The sequence below is a fragment of the Triturus cristatus genome, chromosome 6 (genome assembly GCF_964204655.1).
Source record: "Triturus cristatus chromosome 6, aTriCri1.1, whole genome shotgun sequence".
NCBI classification, from domain to species: Eukaryota; Metazoa; Chordata; class Amphibia; order Caudata; family Salamandridae; genus Triturus; species Triturus cristatus.
In genome coordinates this window covers 521,304,454-521,332,390 of record NC_140589.1, presented here as the reverse complement: position 1 = coordinate 521,332,390, position 27,937 = coordinate 521,304,454, and the positions used below count along the sequence as shown (strand labels likewise).

At 44.8% G+C, this 27,937-nt stretch overlaps 1 protein-coding gene across 1 annotated transcript in view; it reads left to right on the top strand.

Moving 5' to 3' along the window:
• The window catches only part of CD109 (CD109 molecule), a 750,032-nt gene that overhangs the window by 201,392 nt on the left and 520,703 nt on the right, over positions 1-27,937 (top strand). Inside the window, exon 12 of the mRNA XM_085610953.1 lies at positions 25,112-25,213. Within this exon, the coding sequence (XP_085467079.1) occupies positions 25,112-25,213 (102 nt within the window). The remainder of the gene's footprint in view (positions 1-25,111; positions 25,214-27,937) is intronic.

Genomic DNA, 27,937 nt, shown 5'->3' with positions numbered 1-27,937 from the left:
TTCGTGTTGTGGGATGTATGCGACCGTGGTCATCATGGATGAGATGCCCAGCATGTGGCACATAGTCGAGTTCACTGTGTATCATGTTGCCAAACGGCTGCTCCTCCCTCCCACGAGCCCCCACAATTTTGTACGGTGAGCTGTTGTATCTCGTGCACTCGTACGGCACGCCATTGTAATGCCTATTTGCTCATGTCCTGCTACATTCCAACTACAACATCACAGTGCCGTTTGGAGGTGGTGCATGCCACTTTACAACATCGACTGCTGCAGCTCTTGCAACAGGCCACACCAGAACACAGAGACACACTTACTGCACTTCCTGTACACGGACATGTCCGAGACACCCCGTTCCCCTTGCCGGATAGGCACACCCCTGCACTGACCTGTGAACCCCAGACCAGCACACGCCAGTTGTGCATGCAGGAGGATGCGTACGTAGCTACATATCCAGGCTCACTGCCAACGCTGAGGTGACAGCACACTGTGATGTTGCAGGGCTCGTGCCTATCATGCTAAGACAATGACCACAGGGACACACTTACTAAGATATGGGTTTGGGGGGCATTGGTGGTCCTGGAGTTGTTGCGATGAGTCTTCTGGCCCTCATGGGTATCCCTGTATCATGCTCATTGACTCTATGGCACCTGTGGGTGTTCTGGTGTGGCTCTTGGCTGTGTTCCCTTTTATGGTGCAGGTAGTTGTCCTGCTTAACACCAGCAGAAAGTAGGTGTAAAATCCCTGGTGCTAACGTGTCTTATCGCCGGAATTTGTTTCGCATTGCAATTGCTGTGAAAGTTGTGATGTGATTTTTTTCGTGTGCAGAACAATATACAAACTGAGCAGTGTATCTCGTCAAGATCCAGCACCTGACGCACTATTCCCAATCAATATAAATACAATGAGATTTCTTAATAGATTTCGTGTGTACACTGTAAGTGCAGCCAATACCTCAGTGCAATACATTACAGGATTTTAGTATTTAGAATAAATCGCAAACGTGCACCTCATGCCTTTTTGCACGGGAACGGCTACTCTCTATTTCATTATCCGCACTTTACCGGAAGTAAAGTTCAGAAAAATCTAACACACTATTCAGAAGTTGGTGCAAACTGCAGATATCACTAGTATTCCAGCGATAAGTGCCCCAAAATTCAACACCATGGTGGACTCCATCAAATAACAGTAATAAGAACAAGAAAGAGTCACACAGCACTTAATAGAACAACCAAAAACATTATTAATTTTTTTTTCAAACTTTATTTTTTATAATAATAAATATATAAATGTTAAACTATTTTCAAACTTTATATTTTTATTAACAGAAATATAAACAATAAACTAATAAACAAAATGTAACAACCATAATACAAAACAACAAAGCGGAACACTCCTGTGGGAACCACGGATGTCGATGACAGACCTGCAAAATCAAAAAGATTGTTAAAAAAAAAAACCATGGTATTCTTAACAAAATACCACAAGAAACAAATCACAGATATATAAAATGTATACAGCTAACAAAATTTTATAAGATTAACTTACAAAAACTGTAATTGTTGCCGCTTTAAAATATTAACCGAATCTGAGGAATTTTTTTTTCAGAAGGCACCACGCCCACAACGTTTTCCTTCAGTGGTGTGGAAATGATTTACTTTTCCCAAGGGGCAAACAAAGATCAATGCCACCTTGGTCACATGCAAGATTTGCAAAAGAGTTCTGTTGCGAGGGGATCCTAACAAGAAATACTCGTACGGCACGGCAAGTATGATGAAACACCGAAGGACCCTTCATCCAAACAATCTTGCACGAGAAAAGTGCAAACGGATGAGAAACACTCCTATTCTGTATCTGTAAAAAAGAATCACAAATAAATGTATATTAATAACTTTCAAATTTATACTATTCCATTACTGTACAAACACATTTTATATAAAAACTGACTAAGAAACTAAAGCCCTGAACCACAAGTGTGACGATCGTTAAAACACTACATGCATAGTGCCTACTACTTTGAAGCAGTTCATGCCCTAAAGCCTACCTCACTAAAAGACTACATGCTAACTGACTAAATGATTACAGTACTATAAGGAGACACACTGGGTGAGTGACAGGGTGTTTGCTAGAAGAGTATGAATACTAACTAGGGAATTCAAGGTGTGAAACACAACTGTGTAGGTGATTAGAGGACTGCATCAATACTGCATAGGCATTTAAAGCAGTCCATGTGCGAAGGCCTGGCTCACTGCATGACTACTTGGGTACTGACTGAATGATTAGACTACAACAAAGAGAGTGCCTAGGTGAATTTATTAGTGCTAGGCTTTTCACACAGGGAATGGATTAGTACTTGGTACTGAATGACTCACTAGAGGAGTGCAAAGGCAGTCACAAGTGCTGGACTGTATGGATACTGACTAGGAAATTGAAAGTGTGAAAGACAAGTGTCTAGGTGGTTAGAAGACTGCATGCATAGTGCATAGGGGTTTGAAGCAGCCCATGTGCTAAGGCCTGGCTCAGTGTATGAATACTTAGGCACTGACTGAATGATTAGAGTACTGCAAAGATAGTATCTTGGTGAATTTATAAGTGTTTGGGTTTTAGCACAGTGAATGGATTAGTACATGATGCTGAATGGGTCAGTAGAGGACTGCAAAGGGAGTGACAGGGTATTTCCTGAAAGTGTATGGATACTGACTAGGGAATTGAAGGTGAGAAAGACAATTGTGTAGGTGGTTAGAGGACTGCATGTATAGTGGATAACGGTTTGAAGCAGTCCATATACTAAGGCCTGGGTCACTGAATGAGTACTTGGGTACTGACTGAATGATTAGAGTACTGCAAGGAGAGTGCCTGGGTGAATTTATTAGGGATTGGCGCAATAAATGGATTAGTACATTATGCTGAATGGGTCACTAGAGGAGTGCAAATGGAGTGACAGGGTGTTTGCTGGAAGTGAACGGATACTGACTGGGTAATTGAAGGAGTGAAAGACAAGTGTGTAGGTGCTTAGAGGACTGCATGCATAGTGCTTAGAGGACTGCATGCATAGTGGATAGGGGTTTGAAGAAGTCCATATGCAAAGACCTGGCTCTCTGCATGAATACTTAGGCAGTGACTGAATCATTAGAGTACTGGAAAGAGAGTGTCTGGGTGAATTTATAAGTGTTTGGGTTTTGGCACAGTGAATGGATTAGTACATGCTGTTGAATGGGTCTCTAGAGGACTGCAAAGGAAGTGACAGGATGTTTCCTGGAAGTGCATGGATACTGACTAGGGAATTGAAGGTGTAAAAGACAAGTGTATAGTATGTTAGAACACTACATGCATACTGCATAGACATTTGAAGCAGTCTATTTGGTACTTAGATTCTGACTAAATAATCAGACTACTTCTAGGACAGTGCTTAGGTAAAACTTTTAAATTTTCAGTTCTGCCACAGTGAACAGAATAGTGCATGGTACTACACCTTAGTGTCAAACCCTGACTCATTTTATCAATGCATAAGCAAAGACTAGCTTCTAATGCTACTAAAACTTGACAACATAACCGGTTTTAAATTAGTTATCTGTCAGCAAATACACAATGTTACCAAATGCCTCTCTCACAGTGGTTCTCAAATGCACACAGACTCACAGTGTGGTTCTACACAACAACCACTATACCTAGAAGTTTACCAAAAATCATTCACTACTGTGGAAGTGGTAAGCGAACTGCACACAATCTTCATATTTCAGGACTGCACTTTTATGTAAAAGCCTGACTCATTTAATCAACAAATAATCAACGCATAAGCAAAGAATGGCTTCTAATTGTACTAAAACTTCACAACATGACCGGTTTTAAAACAGGTATATATCAGCAAATACACAATGTTACCAAATGCTTCTCTCACAATCCTTACCCAAATGCACACAGACTCAGTGTGATTTTAGACAAGCAACACTATCCTAGGAGTTTACCAAAACGTATTCACTACTCTGGAAGAGTTAATGGTACTGCACACAATCTACATATTTAAGTACACCACATCAGTGTCAAAGCATGACTCATTTAATCAATGCATAAGCAAAGACTGGATTCTAATCCTACTAAAACTTCACAACATGACAGGTTTTAAAACAGTTATCTGTCAGCAAATACATGATGTTACCAAATGCTTCTCACAGTGATCCCAAATACACACTAACTCACAGTGGGATTCTAGACAAGCACCACTATCCCTATGAGCTTACCAAAACTCATTCACTACAGTGCAAGTGGTAAGGGAACTGCACACAATCTACATATTTCACAACTGCAATTTACTGTGAATACCTGACTCATATAATGAAAGCATAAGCCATAACTGTCTTCTAATGCTACTAAAACTTGACAACATGACATGTTTTACAACACTTATCTGTCAGCAAATACACGATGTCACCAAACACTTCTCTCACAGTGGTTCCCAAATACACACAGACTCACAGTGTGATTCTAGACAAACAACACTATACCTAGCAGCTTACCAAAACTCATTCACTACAGTGGAAGTGGTAAGGGAACTGCTGTCAGGTGTCAGTAGCTCAAGAAGGATATAGAACCCACTAACCTCTGCGTAGCAGCCAGCAGGGACGATGTTGTGACGAGTATGATACCTTCGCCACCGGACACGTCTCTCCCCAGAGTGTACTTTGATACAGCTCTGAGGGAACGCACCCGGGGGACAAGGAACAGAAAACGGTAAGGCAGGGTCTTGGCCTTGGGGGGGGTCTGGTCTGCGAAGGAGCCTCAACTGCCTGTAGGGAGTACACAGAAAGACACGTTTAGGAAGCTTAGTATGACCTCCTAACCCCTCAATAACCCTGTTTTCCCCTTCTTGGTTATCGGATTACCTGAGAGTCTGTTGTCCCCACTGAGCATCTGTACTAAGCGTTACGCCTGCGCTGTTACCTCACAATCCACAGGAGCATAATGCATACACTTGGGGTCACTGTTAATTCACGGGGACAAACGTAGGGTCTCTCACTGGTCCCAGCCCCCACGTGCAGCACTGAGTTAAGTGAGCTGCTAGTTCAGCTCAAAAGGTCTGCTGTAGGGAGCCGAGAGTAAAAAGAATATTTCGGGGGAGTCCAACTTCGAACTCTAGAAGTTGCAGCACACGGTCCCTGCTAGTACAGGGTGAAGGGCTGGAAAACAGGGAGCGTTATTCACTCGGTATGGACACTGGGTATGAATGGATATCAAGGAATACGGGCGTTTCTGTCTACATCGACAGCGTTAGAAATACTTAGGAAATCGGAGGTTACGGTACGATACCTCCGCTCTTGTAAAGTCCTCACCGCACCACGAGTCTTGTGAAGTCCTCTCTGGTGGGCCACGCCGAAAATCCGCTCTCTCTCTCTGCGGGAAAGAAAGCGTCCGCTTGCAGTCAGGGTCCGGAACGGATTGTCAAGCACCGTCTCTTCGTTCCGGATGTGGTATTATAACTTCCGGGGTATACGGGTCCTCACCCGGAAATGGCCCAGCCTCTGGGAGTTGTAGTTTTGCGTCTTCGTTCGTAAAACGGAACAACGCGATATCCGCGCCTGTGTCTTTGGCTCCGCAGGTGCAGGAGCATGACAACTGCACACAATCTACATATTTCACGACTGCTCTTTAGTTTCAATGCCTGACTCATTTAATCAACACATAAGCAAAGACTGGCTTCTAATGCTACTAAAACTTGACAACATGACAAGTTTTAAAACCGTTTTCTGTCAGCAAATACATAATGTTACCAAACGCTTCTTTCACAGTGGCTCCCAAATGCACAAAGACTCAGTGTGATTCTAGACAAGCACCAGTATCCCTAGGAGTTTACCAAAACTCATTCACAACACTGGAAGTGATATGGGAACTGCACACAATCTACATATTTCACGACTGCTCTTTAGTGTCAATGCCTCACTCATTTAATCAACACATAAGCAAAGACTGCTTCTAATGCTACTAAAACTTGACAACATGACAGGTTTTAAATTAGTTTTCTCTCAGCAAATACACGATGTTACCAAACGCTTCTTTCACAGTGGTTCCCAAATGCACAAAGACTCACAGTGTGATTCTAGACAAGCACCAGTATCCCTAGGAGTTTACCAAAACTCATTCACAACACTGGAAGTGATAAGGGAACTGCACACAATCTACATATTTCACGACTGCTCTTTAGTGTCAATGCCTGACTCATTTAATCAACACATAATCAACGCATAAGCAAAGACTGGCTTCTAATGCTACTAAAACTTGACAACCTGACTGGTTTTAAAACACTTATCTGTCAGCAAATACACAATATTACCAAATGCTTCTCTCACAGTGGTTCCCAAATGCACACAGACTCACTGTGTGATTCTAGACAAACAACACTATCCCTTGCACTATATGAAAACACATTTCTTCATCTAGAAGTAGTACTACATTTTAGTATAGAAACATAACATAACTCATTTCACAAATTCATAAACAATGACGGGTTTCTAATTCTACCAAAATATAAAAACTGCACAGTTATCTCTCTACAAACACATGAAAAACACAAATGCCAATCACAGAATGGTTTCTACATGCACACACATTGTAGAGAAAAAAGTACTCCCTACACTTTAGCAGGAAAAATACATTAGTCTGATTAAAATCAAAATAGTCCACATACATCCCCTCACAATTAAATAACTCATCTTTCAAGTTCTTTTGTAGATTAAGGAGTATATCAATCACTCACCATATTTTCTTTCACAGAATCTCTACACTGTGCACCTCTAAGCAAATGCAAAGAATGGAAAAGTTTCCCTTTCATTTTCCATACATATACATGTAAACATCAAATCACAATCCTTCGCACATAAACTCAAAAGCAAACACACATTTCTATTGGTTAAACATTTCAACCCTTTCCAACTGAAATACATTTCAACCCTTCCCCCAATCTGCCTTCTGCCTGTTACCATAGAAACAGGTCATGGAACACTGCACTGAGCTCACAGGTCACAAGTTCAGCACACAATGTTCCTACACAAGACAGTAAGTGTGCTTGGCTTTTCAACATATCAGCTTATCATATATAATGTTCCTTACAATCTGTTTTTGTTAACCAATAAAAATCATACCTTTAAAAAACAAAAATATACACCCTACCTTTCAGTGTAGAAAGTTGTTATACAACCAATGACTTCTTGTAGTTTTTCAAAAAACGTTGCCGTGGATCTGCGCACCCACCGCGAGAGAATCCGTGCATCCAACGCGATAGGATGCGCGCACAGTGCGCACATTTATCCGCTTTTAGAAAAAAAAAAAAGGGGGGCCCCAGGGTGTCCTTTTGGGACCCCCTAAGCACCTCTAGAGGGTCAGAGTATTCCCACTCTGCCCCCTTTATATGTTTTACACACTTATTCCCCTTGCTTCTTCAGCCTCGCTTCTACCGAGGTAGAAAATGGCCGCCAACAGTTCCTGGTTTCGAATCTAGAGAGACGCTCGACAACCAATTAGCATTCAGCGCGCGATCGGGAGGGTGCGCGCTCGGTTCGGGGAGGGTTCGCGTACGGTGCGGGTAGGGTCCGCGGATCCTCTGCGGCCATAGATATCACTAACTATTTTACCCTAATTTTCTCAGGAACTACTGAACAGATTCACACCAAATATGCAAAAGGCACGAGTCTGAACTGAGGACTACCTCTTTGCCAAATTTGGTGTCATTCCGTTCAGCGGTTCGGGCTGTAGCTGCGACAACAGATCCTATGGGAAATTGCATGGGGAAAACGTGTTTTGGGACCCCCCTTTTTTCTCGGCCCCTGCTTGACGAATCACCACGAAACTTTCATGGTAGGAGCGGAGCAGAGCTGGCCAAACGTTTGGAGAATTTCGCGACGATTCGTCAATCGGCGCCAAAGAAATTCCCAATAGAATGTTGCGGATTTCCTATAGAAAATAGGTCCTAACTATAGCTATCTACTGGCGACCACCAGTAGATAATATATATATATATATATATTTGACCCTTGCACACCATGCCTTTGAAAAAGGAGTGAAAGGCAAAGGGATCTATTTTAAAATCGAGAAAGACAAGTTTACATCTAGTGGCAAAACCGAAGCTTGCTTGCAGTTTAACCTAGCCACATATGGAATTTAATCCTCTGAAAGGCAGAAATGACAAACAGCAAGTAAGGTCGCACTAATATCATTTATAAAAGCAATTCAAGTGATGAAGGGACACGGTTTTGTATGACTATTATGATGGATGATGGGTAATGTGGTCCTTTAACAAAACGGAACGCCTATCAGTGCAATCCATTATCAAGAAAATTAAACAAAGTGTTTGAAGGTTCATTTAATAACTTTAAGAATTAAAAAATGTGAACTACGCACTGTGTTCCGAAAACATTAAAGAGACATTTGTCAGCAAGGGACCACTACCATGAACACTGTTCCCCTTTAAAAATTTGAAAACCGAGTGAATGTCATGTGACCCTCATCACTCTTTCATTAATGGATATAAAGGAACTATGAGGCTGCCACGTTGTTTGGTGCATTTGAAAAAGACTCGCTAGAGTTGAAACGCGTCATGCATATTACCTCTGATTGCCGGAATAAAGGCGGTTACAAAGGATGGTGGTGTGGCTTGACTTATGTGATCCTGAAGTGGATGACAAGTTCGTTTGGAATATATATATATATATATATATATATATATATATATATATATATATATATATATATATATATATACGCACACACTCACACACACTCTCTGTCTCTCTCATTCAACAGTGCTGAAGTCTTAAGAAGAAATGGGCCCGCTCCCCACCAGCCCATTTAGTCACATCATGCAGCCAGTCTGCTGTCAGAGGGGGTTTCAGGCTTAGCCAATGGATGGCTAGTCTCCGTTTAGCCAGCGTTAGACCAAGGAGTACACTTTTCCTGCTAAGCATTCTGTTCTTTTTTACAGGGACCAATCCTAGTGGGCACTGTTTCAGTTCCCTGGGATTCTGCATTCTCCACACTTTTCAAATAATCAAGTCTGCAACTCTGACCGAACGCTCCTACATGGCACCTCGCCTTCCCCTTTACGTATGTAATCTGAGACTGTCTGCCCACTCCTCAGCCACGCCACACATGTTGCCTTTTTGCCTATGCTGTATTAACTTCTGCCTGTTCGATAACTCTGTACTTCTTTATGTGTGAGACAATGCTGTTCTATTTACTTTTTGTAATGCTAGTTATTCTCAGCTGGTCAATGCGTGTTGTCCTTTATTTGATGATGTTAAAAATAAATAGATTTTTTATGATTCTATTAAGTATATTCACTTCTTATAGCAAACATAGAAACTGGGTTAGGGAACATACAACATAAACTGGATTTCGTTGATTGTGTTAAACACCAGATAAAATATATATAGATATGTGTCCTGGTCTGCTTCACTTCTGCACTAGATAAGAGCAAACAAAACACAACTATAAAGTACATAGTAAAGTTAGCAATAGCACTTTTTGTTCTAAATTCTTATAATATGGTAAGGATGGTGGATGAATTGGGGAAATAGCGTGAGTGTTATTCAATGAGCTGTGTGACGTTTTTTGTACTCTGCAGTTAGATTCCACAAGATAAGGCACTAATGGCTTAGGAGTGACTTAAAACAGAAGTTTTTGGTGGTAAGTTTGGTATTTCTATATATTCATATCCCTATAACCTCTCTCTTGCATGCACAGTCCCTGCTTCATCTGTCATCTATGCATTACTTACCATGCCTTAAACCACGTGCCTTTCTCTTGTTAAACATAGTAAATTGTATGGCAGCCTACTCGCTGCCTATTATTTCCATTAGGCGATTGTAATTGTAAGTCATAACACTTTAATGACGTTTCAGTAACTTATATTGCACAACTGCTCACCAAGCAACAACTTACAAACAAAAAACAGCTTATTATTATTCACATAGGCAAAACCGAATGCATTTATCAGTGCTTGTTTCTGTTGATACAGTTGTGCTCAAGAATTCAACAGAGACTAGAATTCAGAATTCTACAAGCATTAGTTTTCAATTCATTATGTATCAAATATCTTTGCAGTATTGCAATTACAAAAACCATAGGCGGTTGGAGGTAATATATTCTGATCACTCAAGTCCATGGGCCTCTAGAATCTTGCAGCACAATAGGATTAGTTGAATAAACATCCAAATAATGACCCAAATTAGTGATCAAATCCTTCTAATGAACAGAAACCACAACCTTATCTAGTGCATTATGCAAACAAGGGAACTAGACACAGTTACGCGTGTTTAACTTCTTGCAGATTCAATCAATCAGGGAATTGTAAGCATGCTACTCACCCATGAAGGTCTCAAGGTGCTGGGGTGGGGGGGGATCTTCAGATCTGTGTAGCTGAAGAGCCAGGTCTTGAGGGTCTTCCTGAAGGTGTTCAGGGAAGGGGCGAGTCTGAGGTCTGCCGGTAGCTCGTTCCAGGTCTTGACTGCAATGTGAGAGAAGGATCTTCCGCCTGCTCTTGCTCTGTGGATGCACGGGGTTTCGGCCAGTGTGAGGTTGGAAGATTAGAGGTTTCTTTTGGGTGCATGGAAGTTGATTCTGTAGTTGAGGTATTTGGGTCCATTGTTGTGTAGGCATTTGTAGGCGTGAGTGAGGATTTTGAAAGTGACTCTTTTCTCCATGGGGAGCCAGTGGAGACTTCGTTGGTGTTGGCTGATGTGTTTGTGTCAGGGATGCAGAGAATGAGTCTGGCGGCGGTGTTCTGTATTGTCTGGAGTTTCCTGAGTAGGGACTTGTTGATGCCGGCGTAGAATACGTTTCCACAGTCCAGTCTGCTGGTGAAAAGTGCATGGGTGACTGTCTTCTTTTACTTAGGGGGGATCCACTTGAAGTTCTTGCGGAGGATGCGGAGGGTGTTGAAGCAGCTGGAGGTGATGGCGTTGACCTGTCGGTTCATGGTGGGTGAGTCGAGTACGATGCCGAGGTTCTTGGCGTGGTCTGAGGGGGTAGGTGGGCTTCCGAGGGCGGTCGGCCACCAGGTGCTGTCACATGTAGAAGGGGTGGTACCGAGGAGGAGGACTTCTGTCTTCTCGGCGTTGAGCTTCAGGCAGCTGTTGGTCATCCAGACTGCGACATCTTGCATTCCTTTCTGAGTTGAGTTTGGCAGTGGTGAGGTCTTTGGTGCGTGAGAGGATGAGCTGGGTGTCATCGGTGTAGGATACGATGTTGAGGCCATGGTGTCAGACGATGGCTGCGAGGAGGGCCATGTAGATGTTGAAGAGGGTGGGGCTCAGGGATGAACCCTGTGGGACCCCGCAGGTGATTTTCGTGGGATCGGAGAGGAAGGGTGGGAGTCTGATCCTTTGGCTTCTACCAGTGAGGAATGATCGGATCCAGTCCAGGGCTGTTCCTTGTATGCCTGCGTCGTGTGGTCTGGCGACTAGTGTGCGGTGTGAGACGGTGTGTCGAAGGACGCTGATAGGTCAAGTAGGATGAGGGCTGCGGAGTGGCCTTGGTCCAGGAAGGTGCGGATGTCGTCTGTGGCAGCGAGTACGGCGGTTTCTGTGCTGTGGTTGCTTCGGAATCTGGATTGGGACGGGTCGAGGACGGCGTTCTCTTCAATGAATCGTGTCAGTTTCCTGTTGACTGTTTTCTCTGGAACTTTGGCTGTGAAGGGGAGGAGCGGGATGGACCGATAGTTCTTGAGGTTGGTGGGGTCAGCTGTGGGCTTCTTGAGCAGGGGTCCGGCTTCTTCACACTTCAAGTCATCTGGGACGGTGCCTGTTTTGAAGGTGGTGTTACTGGTGCATTTTGGTTCGGGTGTGATGGCTGCCGTGGCTCTGTTATAGATGTGAGGGGGGCAGGGGTCGGTGGGGTACCCCGAGTGGATGCTTTTCATGGTCGAGGCGGTGTCTTCGGTCGTGATCAGTGTCCAGTTGCAGATGGTGGGCTGGCTGGTCTTTCTGGCGGGCGGGGGGCCGTCTTTGGTGCCTGGTGGATGGTCGATGAAGTTGTTGTACAGGTTTTTGGTCTTGAGGTGGAAATAGGTTCCAAGCTTGTCGCAGAGGTCTTGGGATGGGGTGATGTCTGTGGCTTCGCTTAGTGGGTTGGTGAATTCTTGAATGACACTGAAAAGTTCCTTGGAGTTGGTGGAGTTGGCCAGGATTTTGTTGTGGTTGACATTCCTCTTGGTGGCTCTGATCTGGTTGTGGTAGTCTGTCATGGCATCCTTGTAGGTGGTGTGGGTTTCGGTTGTCTTGGTGTTTCTCTACTTCTTCTCCAGGTGTCTGCAGGTGCGCCTGGCTTCTTGGAGAGCGGTGGTGAACCTGGCGGCTTTCCTGGGACGTTGTCTGTCGGGGTTGCGTGGCGGGCGACCTCATCTGCGCAGTTGGAGATCCAGGTGTGGAGTTCTCTTGCTGCTTCATTTGCGTCGGGTGCCCAGGTGCGGTTGTCTCAGGTGAGGGTGGAGTTAAGTTGCTCGTCTGTAACCTTGCTCCAGTTCCTTCGTGGTGGGCGTGCAGCTGGTTTGGGTGCCTTGTGTTTGGTGATGGCGAAGTGTACGCAGTGGTGGTCAGTCCATGGCGGCTGCGTTGTGTGGCTGAATTGGATGCGGTTTCCTGCCGCGAAGATGGGGTCGAGAATGTGTCCTGCTCTCTGGGTCAGTGTGTTGACGAGTTGTTTAAGTCCGATGCTGGCGAGGTTGTCACGAAGGATAGTGGAGTTGGGGTTACTGGGGTTGTCGAGGTGGAAGTTCAGGTCTCCAATGAGTTTGTAGTTTGTTGATGGCGTGGGGTGCTATGAAGTCGGTGATGGTGGTGGTGAAGGGTGTTGGGTGATCGGGGGTCTGTAGATAACGGTTCTTCGGAGTGTTACTTTGGAGGTGGTCTGAATCTGGAAGTGCAGGTGTGCGGCGGAGGGAAAGATTTTGCTGGAGGTGGTGAAGCAGAGGGTGCTCTTGTGGGCGATGGCGAGGCCCCCTCCTGGGTGGTTGTGGGGGGTCTTTCCTCTGGATCTTGTATCTGTCTGGGATGGCGGTGCTGATGTCGGAGGATGCATTGGTCCAGGTCTCTGTGAGGAAGGCGATGTCGGGCGAGAGAGAGTCGAGTAGGTTCCAGATTTCCATGGTGTGTTTGTGTATGGAACGTACGTTTAGGAGGATGCATTTTAGGGTGTCGTCGGTGGTGTTGGAAGCCGGGGTGGCGGTGAGGAACTGGCCATGGGTCGTGAGCTTATTTCATGTGAGGTGGCTATGGGCAGTGCTCTGTAACTTTGGTGCTAGCATTCTTAGATCATAGCTTTGCACAACTTTCTTGTGCACAAATTTGCAGTGATAGCTGGGTTAATAAAAGATGTTAGAGAATGGAGTTTTATTAATGGAATAAAGTAAATTTCAGTTACATATTTTCAAGTGTGAATTCTATATGAGTAGTAGAGGGAGAGAAACCCGACTCTGAAGGGCTTCTCTCTGGTCAAGACCACTTGTCACCTGGACTTTCCAGTCATTTACTTTTCTTGGGTTGGTTTGGAGGTGCCTGGCTCCATATTAGGTATTGGGAGTGCTCCTTTGTTTAGGTTATGTGTTTGTTTCTCACTCTCATTTTTACTTGATTTTCTATCTGTGTGAATCCATCAGGAAGTGAACTTTGGCTGGGCTCCATTTTGAGGTTTATGTTATGCAGCCATTTTATTTTACATCTTGCTTCGGTCAGCTCTCTCTTCTTCACTCAGTAAGCCTCGGGCTAAATGCCAGTTTATTTCAGGGATACTGCTGCACGTTTAATCCAGGTAGCACTTTTGTGAGGGATGCTGCTTGTTGACTGGACTACATTTTCCATCTTTACAGTCCTGTTTGTTTTCCTTGTATTTGGTTTGGAGGTGCCTGGTTCTATATTTGACACTTGGAGCACCCCATTAGATGAGCCTCTCTTGGGCAGCTTAATCTTCTTTTTTATTAAGTTTGTGTTTATTTTTCCGCATTGTGGTTTTAACTTGATTTCTTTTCGGAGTAAATACCACCAGGAAGAAAGCTTCCTGAATGGTATTGGAGTGGATGGGCTCCGATTTGACGTTTATGTTACGTTCACCATTTAATTTACATCGCTCTCAATTCAGCACTATAGTCTTGACTCAACACATCCCCATGATGGAATGCTGGCTTATTTTAGTGAAACTGCTGCACGTCTAGCCCTAGAAGCACCATCTTGTAGAGGGTGCTCCTCTGGTAAGGACACCTTGTTACCTGGACTATGTTTACCTTTTTTACAGTCCTGCTTGCTTAACTTGTGCTTGGTTTGCAGGAGACTTGGTCCATATTTGACAATTGGTGTGCTCAATACAGCAAGGAAGGGAGCTTCCAGCACGGTATTCGAACAACTGGGCTCCAGAATGGTGTTTTTATTCTGTCCACCATTTTATTTACATGACACTAGGTTAGCACTCTAGTCTTGACTCAACATACGTCCTAGCCGAATGCCAGCTCATTTAAAGGGACACAACTGTATGTCCATGCAGCAGTACATCAAAGGTGCGCCTAAGAAAACCCTCTATGTCCATCCGTATACCCAGAGTCTGAAATCCTACTCCTTGACCCCTGCACTCTCCAGGAGCTACCACCTATTCCCTAGATATTCTGCACTTGCTGAAAGTTAAGAACTTGCCAATTTTACCTCTGCCCTCCTACCAATTCAAAGGCTTTTTTTCATGCCACCACTGTCTCATCAATTAACTTGCATCATGTTAATAATTTGCAAAGCAAGTTGGTGTAGCACTCACCCACTACCCTCGACCAAACCCACAAATGTATTCTGCTTAACACGTGCCCCAATGCACAATCTAGAGATTTCTGGTCCCAAAGGCTCCTCCCTTTGTCTAATCCTGTTTACAGTCTACATGACTCTTATAACCTCGTTACTCTCCTCCTTTGACATCATGGTTTATGCTGATGATACACAAATCATCGTTAACTTCTCAGCTGAAACTCTTTCCATTCAAGAGACTTTTCCAACTTGTAGCTGTGGCAGAGTGGATGACCTTCAACTATTTGCGGCTGAACAATAATAAGACTGAGACAACCCCTTAGAGGCGCATATCGTTGAATCACAAATAGGGCAGAAAATAATCTCCTCTGTATCACCCTGGTAAATAATACCCCTGGCCCCATGGTGCAACGGAGGGAATGAAGGGAAGGCGATGTGTGCCCCCTTAGAAGAGGAAGACTGGGTAGAGGCCAAAATGGCACCTAGGACGCTTGCAATATATATGAGACTGCGCAAATTCAACTTAAAAACCTACACAGAATATACTACAGCCCCACATGGCTAAATAAAATAAAGAGAGGTCTAGACCCACGGTGCATAAGATGTCAACAACACATAGGCACCTTTTTAGGTCTCGCTGAGCCAGCGCATGCGCTGCGCTGCGAGACATTTAATTAGTGGCTTTTCAAAGTGCTACCACAATCTTTTCCTGGTCTCAAGCTTGCGTTCACGAGCGCATGCACGAGTGCAGCCGCGATGTGGCTTTAGTGGCTCATTAAGCCTTGCTCTCCCAAGCGCCTCGCTCTGCCCCTTCCCCACCACAGAGCGCGTCCCTGCCATCACTTTCACGGCCGACGGGAGGCCCTTCATTGGGTATTACACCGCTGGCAGCTACATCCACTCTGACAAACGTTCCCTTCGATTGCCGATTTGAGTCTGGATTGTGAATGTGAGTTATACACACATTTTTTTAGGTTTCGCCTTCACTTTTATCATTGCGCGCACCACACGCGTCCTTTTTTATTGTTTTTTGACGTTTTGCCTTAACATGCTTGCTTTTTTCTTTTTGCTTAAGCTTTTTGCGTGATTGAAAGTGTTTTTAGATCTCTCCCATGTGCTTCTCTCCATTCTCTGTGTTGCTCTCTATCGTCCTTCTGCTTTTCTCCACCTGCGTTGCTCTCTTGATTCCTTTTTCTTAAGAATTCCATGAGTGCATGTTGTTTTAGCTTCTCCCTCATTGTTCTTCCGCTCTGTGTTGCTCTCTCTTGACTTTTCACCGCCCTATTTTGTCTGCCGCTTCCCTGCCTTGCTTGTCAGCAGCCCCACTTCTGCGTTTCTGCTAGCTGCCCCCCTATAGCCTCTCTATCTGCTGCTGCTGATGTACTGTCTAGTGCTGACTTCCCAGGTTATTGCAGCTTTTTTATTTGTTGTTTTTATGGGGGTGCCCTTCGACCCCCACTCCTGTTCCCATCCTGGCCATGGTCCTTTCACGGTGTCCGCATACCCAATAACACAAAGAGAACTACCTATGTAGTGTAATATGCACAGTAATCTGCCATGAACCGCGGCGTATATCCATCACCGTTTATGTATAGGCATCGATATTAAAGATTCTACAAATACTGTGGAAACAAAGTGGTCTTTAGAAAATGTTTATCAATGCATCCTCTCTATGTGTACCACATAGTTCATATACACAGTCTTTCTTCAGTGTTTGTTGACAAAGGTGCAAGCTGATACAGAAGAATGTAATATTTCTTTGTAGCCATCCCACATGAAGCTGGTGTCTACTGTAAAACTCACCCACCTGTGTGATTACAAAAGTACAAATAAGCTTTTACAAATGTAATACTTCTTGTATTTTTTTTGCTGTGTCTAAACGGCTCTTCGTGAATATGCCCCTAGTTCTTTCTATCTTTCATCCTTCTCTCCCCGTACCTAACTGCATCTTCACCCCAGCGCTTTGTTTCTTTGTTCTTTCACCTTCGCCTTGTTAATTCCCTCGTCCTTTTCTTTTTCATTCTTTCTATTGCCCCATTATTTTCTCATTCCTTTTATTCCTTCCCTCTTTGCCCCCTTTCTCTGTCCCTCCCTAGGTTCTTTCCCTGTCCGTCCACCTTCCTTCTTTCCCCCTCCCTCGGTCTGCTCCGCCCTACCTTCCCTCTTCCGTCCATCCTTCCTACCTTCCATGTTTCCTTCTGCCCTACCTTTTTTACATCCGTCCCTTTCCTTCTCACGTTCCCTGTCGTTCCTTCCCTCATTTTATTTATCCCTCCATAGTATCCCCTGTCCGCTCCATCCTTTGCCCCAGGATCCCGGACTTTCCATTCTTTCTCCTTTCCCTGCTCCCTTGCTTCCCACCTTTCTTTCCTGCCTCTCTTCCATTATTCCATCCTTCACTCTTTCCTTCCTTCTGTCTGTCCTTTCTTCCGTTTGTCTTTTCTATATTCCCTCTTCCTTCTTCCCTCACCTGCCTTCCTTCTTAGCTCACCTGCAATCCTTTCCTTATTCCTTCTTCTTTTCCTCCTGTCACACGTTCTTCCTTCCGTCCCATCTTTTTTTGTGCGCCTTTCCTTACACTTGCGAGATTTTGTCCTGCCTTCCAGTTTCACAGTTTTGCTTTGTTCGCACCAAGGCCGTCCTTCACCTCAAAGGCCTCGAACCCCAGCGTCTATTAACTCTGTAGGTAGAGCGCTGACGCCGGGTGTGTTTGCTGCCGTTCAGGCTGTAAGCACGGATTGGTTCTTTGTTTCCTCTCTAGGACTCAGCCTTGCTTGTTGTGTTGTTGTGTGTAGATGTGTACTTGAATCAATGCTTAATTTATAAAAATAAACAAGCATTGGCATAGCCAATAGGTCTCGCCTTTGTGACCTTATAAGTGTTTCGCCATGCAACAGTTGATGTTGTTGTACCAAGGATATTTTGCTGCACAACTAAATACTTAGAAGGTCCCAAAAGCGAGACCTATTGGCTATGCCAATGATTGTTTCATATGATATGGGAATACCCTGCGATACGATACTGGAGAAATACGTACCACACACTGATGCAGGTTATGGGTAGATCAGTGGAGCCTGAACTAAAATGGATTCTTCTAGGGATGATGGATGAGTGAGGTGGGAGCCCGTGAATTCTTGTAGCTTTGGTGTTTCTTATCACCAAAAGGGACATAGCACGTCATTGGAGATCTAAGCAAGCACTTCTGATAGCTGAATGGTTGTGTGGAATGGCAGAAAAATGTGTATGCAAATTCCACAGCTGCCCAGAAAGACACCATAAAGCTTGGTTAAGATGTCTGATGTGATTGCATGTAATGATTACTTGCTGAAGTGGGTACATTCAAGTACTGTGCAGCTTCGTTTTGTTGTTGTACAAGTATTAAACCCTATAAAAATAGTTATAAAAAAAAAATAAGACTGAGATCATTACCTTTAGAAAACAATTGTCTCCTTGGTCCCCCGATTGGTGGCCTGGTGAATTAGGTGCCAGCCCCTAACCCTGACACCAGATGCTATGACTGTTGAGATCTCTTATTTGATTGATTTGACAAGAGAAAGAGGGGGAACAATCAGCTTAACGGGAACTGCTTCTCATTAATCAAGATGCTAAATAAAACCTCATTGCCTACCTTCCCCTTGAAGTTTGTTGTACCATAGCCCAAACCCTGATTACGTACAGACCCAAATATTTTCTTAATTTGGATGTCCAGCCTACCTAGTCCACAGGATGCAAATTATTCAATTTGTCACAGCCCATCTCACTTTGACACTTCCTCCTCAGTCTTCAGTTTCTCTGCAAGGACCTGCATACTTTAAGGACAATTTGATCCCATACTTTCCTTCAGCTTCTCTGTGTACTTCATCTAGACATCTGGTCACCCCATATTTTCAGGGTTGTTGGTTCTCTTTCCTAGCTATCAAACCGTGCAGCTCACTTCTTCAGGGCATCAAAACTCCCCCAGAATATCAGATAGTTCACAAATGTTTAGTCCTCATGCTTTTACTCCACAGACTTTACTCTTTATGTCTTTACTCCGCAGTTTCATTTAAAATAATGATGACTGTCTTTAGAACGCAAGTCTTTACTCCTCACATATATTTTTTACAATCTATACCACTGGGTAGCTATAGTTAGTTCGACTTTTACATAGAAAGAGTGTTTTTTGGTTTGCTAATAACTTTGGACCTGTTTGATGAATCTTAACAAAACTTTTCCCCCAAAAAAAGCTTATTCACCTCCACTCCTTCTTGGGAAGGTTCGGGTGATATGTCAAGCAGGGGCTGAGAAAGAAAGGGGTTCCCAAAACATAAAATCCCCATGCATTTTCCATTGAATTCCTTAGACAAGGCTACACCCAAAACTGCTGAATTGAATGATACCAAATTTGGCAGGAAGCCACATCTTGGTCCATCCGTAGATTGTGCTTTTTGTGATTTACTGTAAATCTGTTCAGTTTTGAGATATTAAGGGTACAACAATATACATATTTGAATGGTTGGGCTCGTGAAAGTGTCAGTGCCTCTCATGGGAGTGCCAATTTAAAGATAGCACATTCTGATTGGTCCAGGGAGCTTTATTTCCCTTGGGCCATCTCACTTCCATGGGCAAGACTCCTGTGAGAATGAGCAATCTGATTGGCTGTCAGAAAACATTAGAAAAATGTTTTTGGCAGCCATATTAGGACTCGGGCACTTAGCCCCCTGTCCTGAAGTTGTAAAAAATAAAGATATATGGGGGCAGGGTAGGGATTCCCTGAACCCCTAGGCTGCACGTGGAAAACCAGAGGGACCCTGACTGAAACCAAAAAAAAGAAAAAGGAAGGGCAAACATTTTTATTCTGCAATCCCGCACGACTATCATGGCAACAGAAGAATAAAATAGTGGCCGGGCCAAATTTAAATACTTTAGGCGTTGATAAGCCTACCCTGGTGCTGATTTCATATAGGGTAGGGGGACCTAAGAGAACACCTCCCGAGCTTCCAGAGGTGAAGTGGAGCCCACCAGAGGGCTGACCACTGTATTTGGTGAGGGGGATGCGTGGTCACCCTCCCTGAGCTGCCAGGGACTCCGGGGATCCCAGCCCTGGGGCCAACCTTCATTTTTATGGGGAGGGGGCCAAGTGGCCACCCTCCCTGTTCCTCAAGAGGCCCCAGGGAGCCTACCCCCAGGCAGAATAGTCTCCGTATGAGTAGGGGGACCACACAGCCCCCTCCCATGTGCCTCGAGAGTCCCTGGGAGCCCAGTCCCGGGGCCGGTCCCTTTTAGCGAGGGAGACCTGTGCTTGCTCTCACTTGGCAGGAGCGTTTTAAAATCTGCCACCAATCTGGAGCAAACACCAAGTCTGCTCCCAGAGTGCTTAAAAAAAATGCTCCCACCTGCTGGGAGCAGACTTTAGATCTGTTTCCCTGGGAAACAGATCTAAATTTTGCTCCAGTCTGCAGGGAACATCATTAGGAGCTGCTCCCTGCGGCTGAAGCAATGCCGGCTCCTGCTGGATGTGGGGAGCCAGCTTGGGCCACGGGGCTCCCCCTGTGTACCCCACCGACAGTATTGTGGGTGCCCTGGGTACCCAACTTTGGTTGAGCTAGGCCCCAGGGTATGAGGTCCCCAAGGCAGAAATCGACCTGGAAAGGAGGGCGATGTGCCCCCCTCCCCCTTCTAGAAGCTGCTGGGCCTTGGGGGATGAGGTCAGTGGAGCCGATATTGGTCAGGGGAGTGGGGCCACATAAAAAAGCTGCCCGGACCCGGGGAATGGGGTACACAGGGCTGACTGGGGAGGGGGCATGCGTGCCCCCTCTCTTCCTCAAAGTACTGCCCGGCCCCAGCAAATGACTTCCCCGGGGACTACATCAGCCTGGCAACGGGCGCCGCAAGCCTCCCTCCCCCTGATAATTGATCGGGCCCCGGGGATATAAATTGTAATTTGTAAATTGATACTTGTATAGCGCACTACTCACCTGCAAGGGTCTCAAGGCGCTTGTACGAATACCGCTGTGGAACCCATCCTGGCTTTCCCTGTGAGGCGTCCACTCCTGGGCACCCCCAAGGTGGAGGCCAGGCATCCTTAGCATTGTGGGGGCCGTTGTGGAGATTAAGCAAGCTATTGCCCAGAGTTGCAGAGTGGGACTCCATGATTGGAATAGCACGAGGCGAGAATTATCAGGTCCGTGGAATTTTGAGCCCAAGACCCGCCGAGGCGGGGAATTGAACCCTGGTCCCGGGCTAGACCTCTGCATCAGGGTCTGCCGCTCTAATCATTGAGCCACACTTCTGATGGGGTCCCTCAGTCTGAAATTGGCCTGGGGAATGGGGCCACGTGCCCCTCCACAAACACTAATGTATACGAAAAGGTGATGGATATCATGCATGAAGAAATCTCTGCCACTAGTAGTTACTCGGGCGCATCCCAATTCCATTGTTATTTTGCACATCATGTCACCTTAGTTTGTCCCAGCTGTATGCAAATCAGTCTTTCCCTTGCTCTAATCAGAACAGTTAGCCCGAACTACCAAGACAGGTCCTCTCTGAACCGGAACACAAATATGCAGCCCGAGTACATAGCAGGGGGCTGAGATTAATTCAAGCATTCCATCCATTACTTTTTTGTGTACTTTGTGTCACAGGGCAGATTGGAGTGGAGTGAGGTAGATCAAGGTAGATTGGGGTGGAATCGAATGGAGTGGGTTACATTAGGGTAGAGTAGATTGGAGTGGGGGAGATTATGGTAGTTTAGATTGGAATGGAGTAGAGGGGGTAAATTGAGATAGATTGGAGTGGATTGGGGTAGATTGGGATGGACTGGAGTGAGTGGAGTGGGCTAAATATGGGTGAGTTGCATGCAGTGGGGTAGATTGGCAGGGGATGAGGTATATTGGGGTAGACTGGAATGAATGTAGTGGGGTTGAGTGGGGTATGTTGATATGGAGTGGGGTAGATTTGAGTGGAGTGGGGTAGATTGAAGTGATTGGGGTGTAGTGGGTAGATTGGAGTGAAGTGGATTGGATTGGGGTAGATTGAAGTGGAGTGGGGTTGATTGGAATGGAGTGGGGTAGATTGCAGTGGAGAGAGGTAGATTGGAGTGTATTGAGGTAGACTGGAGTGAAGTGGGGTAGAGTGGAGTGGTTTGATTGGGTAGAGGGTTGGATTGGGGTAGCTTGGGTTACATTGAGTAGATTAGAGTGGAGTGGGGTAGATTTGAGTGGTGTGTGGTAGATTGGGATAAAGTGTAGTGTGGTGGATTGGAGTGGAGTGCGGTGGTGTAGATTGGAGTGGAGTGAGGTAGATTGGAGTGGGTAGATGAGTGGAGTGGGGCAGATTGGATTAGAGTGGTGTGGTGTAGATTGGTTGAAGTTGAGCGGGATAGATCAAGGTGGATTGGAGTGGTTTGAGGTATCTGGAGTAGATTGGAGTGGAGTGGGGTAGATTCAAGTGGTGTGGTGTAGAGTGGAGTGTGGTACATTGGAGAAGATTGTAGTGGGGAGAGTGGAGTGGGGTAGATTTTAGTTGAGTAGATTTGAGCGGTGTGGGGTAGATTGGAATGTAGTGAGGTAGATTTAGGTAGATTGGAGTAGAATAAAATGAAGTGGGGGTATTTTGGTGTGGAGTGGGGTCAGTTAAAGTGGGGGAAGATAGTGGAGTGTGCCGATTGGGATATATTGGAGTGGTATGAGGTAGATTGGGGTTGAGTTGAGTGGAGTAGAATGGAGTGGGGTAGATTGGGGTATATTTAATATTTAGGGTAGATTGAGGTGGAGTGGAGCAGATTTGGGTAGCTTGGAGTCAGTGGAGTGTGGTAGATTGGGGTATTTGGAAGTGGAGTGGGGAAGAGTGGGATAGATTAGGGTAGATTGGAGTGGGGCAGATTGGAGTGGGGTAAAGTGGAGTGGGGTAGATTTGAGTAGAGTGAGGTAGAGTGCAGTGAGGTAGAGTGGAGTAGAATGGAGTGGGGTGTATTGGAGTGGAGTAGGGTATATTGGAGTGGATTGGGGTAGATTAGGGTAGATTGGAGTGAGTGGGCAGAGTAAATTGGGGTGGAGTGCAGTGGGGTAGATTGGGAGGGGATGAGGTAGATTGGGGTGGACTGGCGTGAGTGTAGTGGGGTAGATTTGGGTGGAGTGGGGTATAGTGGAGTGGGGTAGATTTTAGTGGTTTGGGGTAGATTGTAATGAGTGGAGAGGAGTAGATTGGAGTGGGGTGCATTGGGGTGGAATGGAGATTGTAGTGAGTAGATGGGGTGGATTGGATTGGATTGGGGTAGATTTGAGTGGAGTGGATTGGGGTACATTGAAGTGGAGTAGGGTAGATTGGGGTAGATTAGATTAAATTGGGGTAGACTGGAGTTGTGTAGATGGGGTGGAGTGGAATGGGGTAAATTGGGGTGGAGTGGGGTAGATTGGAGTGGAGAGGTGTAGATTGCAGTGGGGTAGATTGGGGGTAGAGTGGAGTGGAGTGGATTGGGTTACCTTTGGCTAGATTGGCTTAGATTGGAATGGAGTGGGGTGGGGTGGAATGGAGTGGAGTGGGGTAGATTGTAGTGGAGTGGGATAGATGGGGTAAAGTGTGGTGGATTGGAGTGGAGTGGAGGGAGGTGGGTAGATAGTAGATTGGAATGGGGTAGATTGGAGTTGGGTCTGGTACACTGGAGTAGGGTAGATTGGAGTGGGGCAGATTGGGGTAGAGTGGAGTGGAATTGGGCAGATTGTTTGAAGTGGAGTGGGATAGTTCGGGTAGATTGGGGTGGACTAGAGTGGAGTGAGGTTGATTGGCCTAGAGTGGAGTGGAGTACATTGAAGTGGTGTGGGGTGAACTGGGGGTAGAGTGGAGTGGTGTAGATTGGAGTGGGGTCAGATAAAATGGGGTGGAGTGTGGAAGATTGGAGTGGGGTACATTGAGGTACAAGCGAGTGGGGCAGATTGGAGTGGAGTGGGGTAGATTGGAGTGCAGTGGGATAGACCGGGGTAGATTGGAGTGAAGTGGGGAAGAGAGGGGTAGATTGGAGTGAGTAGCGTGGGGCAAGTTGGAGTGGAATAGGTTAGATTTTGGTGGAGAGTGGAGTGGGTAGATTAGAGTGGAGTGGGATCGATTCTAGTGAGGTCGATTGGAGTGGGGTAGATTGGAGTGGGGTAGATTGGAGTGGGGTAGATTTGGGTAAAGCGGAGTGGCTTGGGGTATAATGTGCTGGAGTGGGGTACATTGTTGTCGAGTGAGATAGATTGGAGCTGAGAGTAGCTGTGGCTGTTAGGCTACATCTCTTGCACCTAAGTGCAAATAAATATAGGAAGCCTCAAAGTGCTTTCGATGGAATACATATGAGAATGAGGATTTAGGCACAGGTTTTAAGGAGAAAGAGCAGTATTTTCTGCGCTGCACAAAACTGGAGCGCTTTAAACTGACACATACTTTGTATGCACCGAGAAGAGTAGGGAAACCATTTAAGACTGAGGACATAGGTTTTAAAGATAAATGGATTAACTGTGTCTCTGCCAAAAAGTGAGGCACTTTAAAAAGTCGCTATTCAGTGCCATTTGTTTGGTGCTATACAAGGCAGCGCTGAAGTGCAAAACTAAGGCAACAACAAACAAAACTGTAGGTCGGGAGTTAAAAGCAAGCCAAAAGAGTAGCATGAAAGTGGAAATGATGGACAGAAAAAAATGAAAAAAGGCGCCCTGAATCACATGGCGAGCAGCAGAAGGACCGTAATCAAATAAAACCAATTAGTACTTGGTCCATGCTTCAGAGAAATAAAAGGATGTGACATGAAGCATATGGTGGCCCATTACGAGGCAACAAAAAAGAATGCCAATCAAGCCAGCAAATGGTAAGTAATGGGCAGGCTCCAAGCCCTTTACTGCATACCATATCCTTCACAGCAAAAGTGCATGTACGCTTTTCAGCAAGAAAAAAAAAAGTAGTTCCCTTTTATTATCCAGGGAAGGATGCCAGCCATCCTTGAAAAGGTGATGATAGAGGCTATGCTTCAGGTGACGACAAAGACAACCAATGTTAAGCAATGGGTGGGCTCTAAGCCCACTGTAAGATTTTGGTAAGATCACAATAGGTATTTTTCAACCAGACAGCTTGCGCTGGCAGATCGGCTCAACCTAAAAATGGCACCATTACCATTCCTAAAGCTGGTGACTTGTTGATTTATGTTTTATGTCTGTCATGGACATGTTTTGGCCTCCATTGGTTTGTGCAGAAACAGGAGGCCCAGAATTACTCTCAAGACATTGGGACACGATATATTCAGCACCCATCCTCAAAATAATATTGCATGTTTACTTTAAATATTGAATGTAATACTTTGTTGAGGTGTCGAACTACATTATAATTCCATTGTCATTACATTTCAGGCCAGTTTTCTGGGCACTGTTCAACATCTACATATCGAGCATATATTTGCCTCACCTGGTATGGCTTATATTCAGATTGAAAAGCAAGCACAGGAACTTAAGGTAATGATTTTCCTACATTCCATTTACCAGTCATTGTTTCATGATCTGCAATGTGCCTTGGAAACTTTCTTTATTTAAAAGTCCCATCGTTCCACCCCCTTCATCTGTGGGCTAAGCCTTTTTCCTTTTTTTTTTTAAATACAACACAATAAGTGAAAAATAAGGAGAATTCCAGGCTAAAATTAAAAATGCTTCAGCACATCTAAAACCTTAACACTGCTGTGAATAGTAGCCTGTATCTGGTTTAAACATTCCATTAACATGTGACCATGTTTGTGACTGCTAGAGAGCCAGTCACAAAAACTTGAGCTACCTGAATATAAATCAATCAAATTCTTGTGTGCCGGTGTATGCATGTGAAAGTCACCTATCTCTGATGGCGCGAGTGGCATGCAGCATTTTTATGATATGGTAGCATTTCAGGAGGTGGATGGGGCATTTCTGAGCTAGCTAGTAATATGGGGCATACGGGTGATTACTGATTTTTGGAAGCACATGGCACTGTTGAGCTAATGCGAGTACGTACTTCTGGGCTAGGGATATGCAGCATCCATCAGTTAATGCGCCTGGGCACTTTAGATCTCATAGCATAAATGAAATTAGAGCAGATTTCGTGTGGCATTTCTGAGCTGTTGTCATAAAAGTTCTCAGAAGACAGCATGAGGTATCATAAAGATGTTTGCATGTGACACTTCTAAGCAGAATTCCTGACAAGTCTCTTATCTGATTGGCTCTGGCAATGCTGTGTTTATATCATGGTATACTTATGAACTACTCGTTTGTTAGCCTCTAAGACTAATGGCATGGGACTCTGCTGTTCTGATATGCGGCATGGTACTTGTAGAACAAGGTACTAAGTGACCATCTGCATGTGTCATTTCTGAACTGATGGTATGAAGCACATCTGTGCTGGAGGCACGGAGCACGTATATGATGTTTACATTGCAAAGTTATGAGTTAGTCACACAAGCAGTAATAAGCAGATGATATGGGATACCACCAAACTACTGGCACACGGTTTCTATGAGATGGTGTCATGGGCAGTTCTGAAGCAATGGCAAAGAGCACCGTTGTGATGATATCTCGGTTCAGATTGGAGTTTTTCATGGTGAAATAATGATCTAGTGGTATGGTCACGGAGAATTTGGTCCCTTAGTCAATGTCCACAGCACTTCGTGTCATTACATTGGGCTGTATAACTTTACAACGCATGCTTTTAGCACGTGTTACTTTACCACACATTTTGTACAACACATGCTCATTAACACCTTTATTGCTGTCGCAAAGGACCATAACATGTACAGTACATACAAACATATCACATAAACATCCAATAAGATATAATGTACAAATATCAAATCAATGTGAGCAAACACATATCTAAGTTCATAGCAACTCCTGACAGCAATAATGCGTTGCAGTGTAAAGTATCAAGTTCATAAAGAGAGTGCTAGAATGCAATAAAATTGTAACAGCTTCCAAAGTATAAAAGTATTGTATGCCAATAACAATTCCTGACGGCAGGTTAAGTATGCAACTAGAAGTAATACATGTTGATGTCAAGAAACAAATTCATGTAAAGTGAAAGTGCTAAAGTACAATATGAATTTATAATAACTCACAGAAGTAAAAAAAAATATGTATCAGCAATTTGCCAAATAACTGTGCTTAATAATTCTTGAAGGGGTGTAAAGATACAATAATGAGACACAATTAAGTTCTGGATGTTGTCCAGAGAGAAGAAATATTTGCAATATTAGCAATTCTAACAAGCTCCCAACCAAGGCCGAAAGGTTGCTGCGGCTACAGGTTTCCATTTGGACACTTATAGCTTCTACTGCACATAACTGCATCTCAGCTGCTGTAAGAGGCCAAACCCAATTTAAAAATCTTGCAAGAGCAAATATGATGGGTTCAGAGAGATCAGGTTTGAATGTATAAAGGGTACCCAGACACTGCTTGACTCCCAAATTATGGCAGAGGGGCAAAATCTACTTGGATATCAATTTGTTATTTTTAGACTTGAGATCTTTGGCGTGGTTTCCCCTGACTTTTTGCCTCCATCGCCTGTTTTTTTGATGTTGTGCTGGAAGAGGTATGGAGCAGCAGCCAGGCTGCCTGACTACAGACCACGGGGTTCACTGCTTGATCCCCGGTGCCGGTGGCAGGTTAGCCCAGCACCATGTGACTCTGGGCAATAGCTCGCGTAATCTTCCCGACGGCCCCCCGCGCCGGGACACGTCTCGGGAGGTAGCTGTGCGCTAATGATGGTATTTTGTTAAATTTCATTTCGTTTTTGCTGGCTTAGATGCTTTGGGCACTTTGCCACTGCTGATCAGGGTCAAAGTGAAAGTGCTCCCTGTGTAAATTATTATGATTGGTTCTCCCTGATTGGCATATTTGAATAACTGATCAGTCCCTAGTGAAGTGCACTAAGTGTGCCAGGACTGGTAAATAAAATACTACTAGTGGGCCTGCAGCACTGATTGTGGCACCCACATGAGTGGTTTGAAACGGTAACCCAGACCTGTCACTGCAGTGTCTGTGTGCAGTTGTTAACTGCCATGTCGAGTTTGCAAGTGCACCCACTTGCCAGGCCCTGGCCTTTCCTTTTCTTACATGTTAGTCACCCCTAAGGTAGGGCCAAGGTATCCCTGTAGGCAGGGTACAGTGTATGTGAAAGGTAGGACATGTTATGTTATGTTATGTTATAAGGGGTTTTGT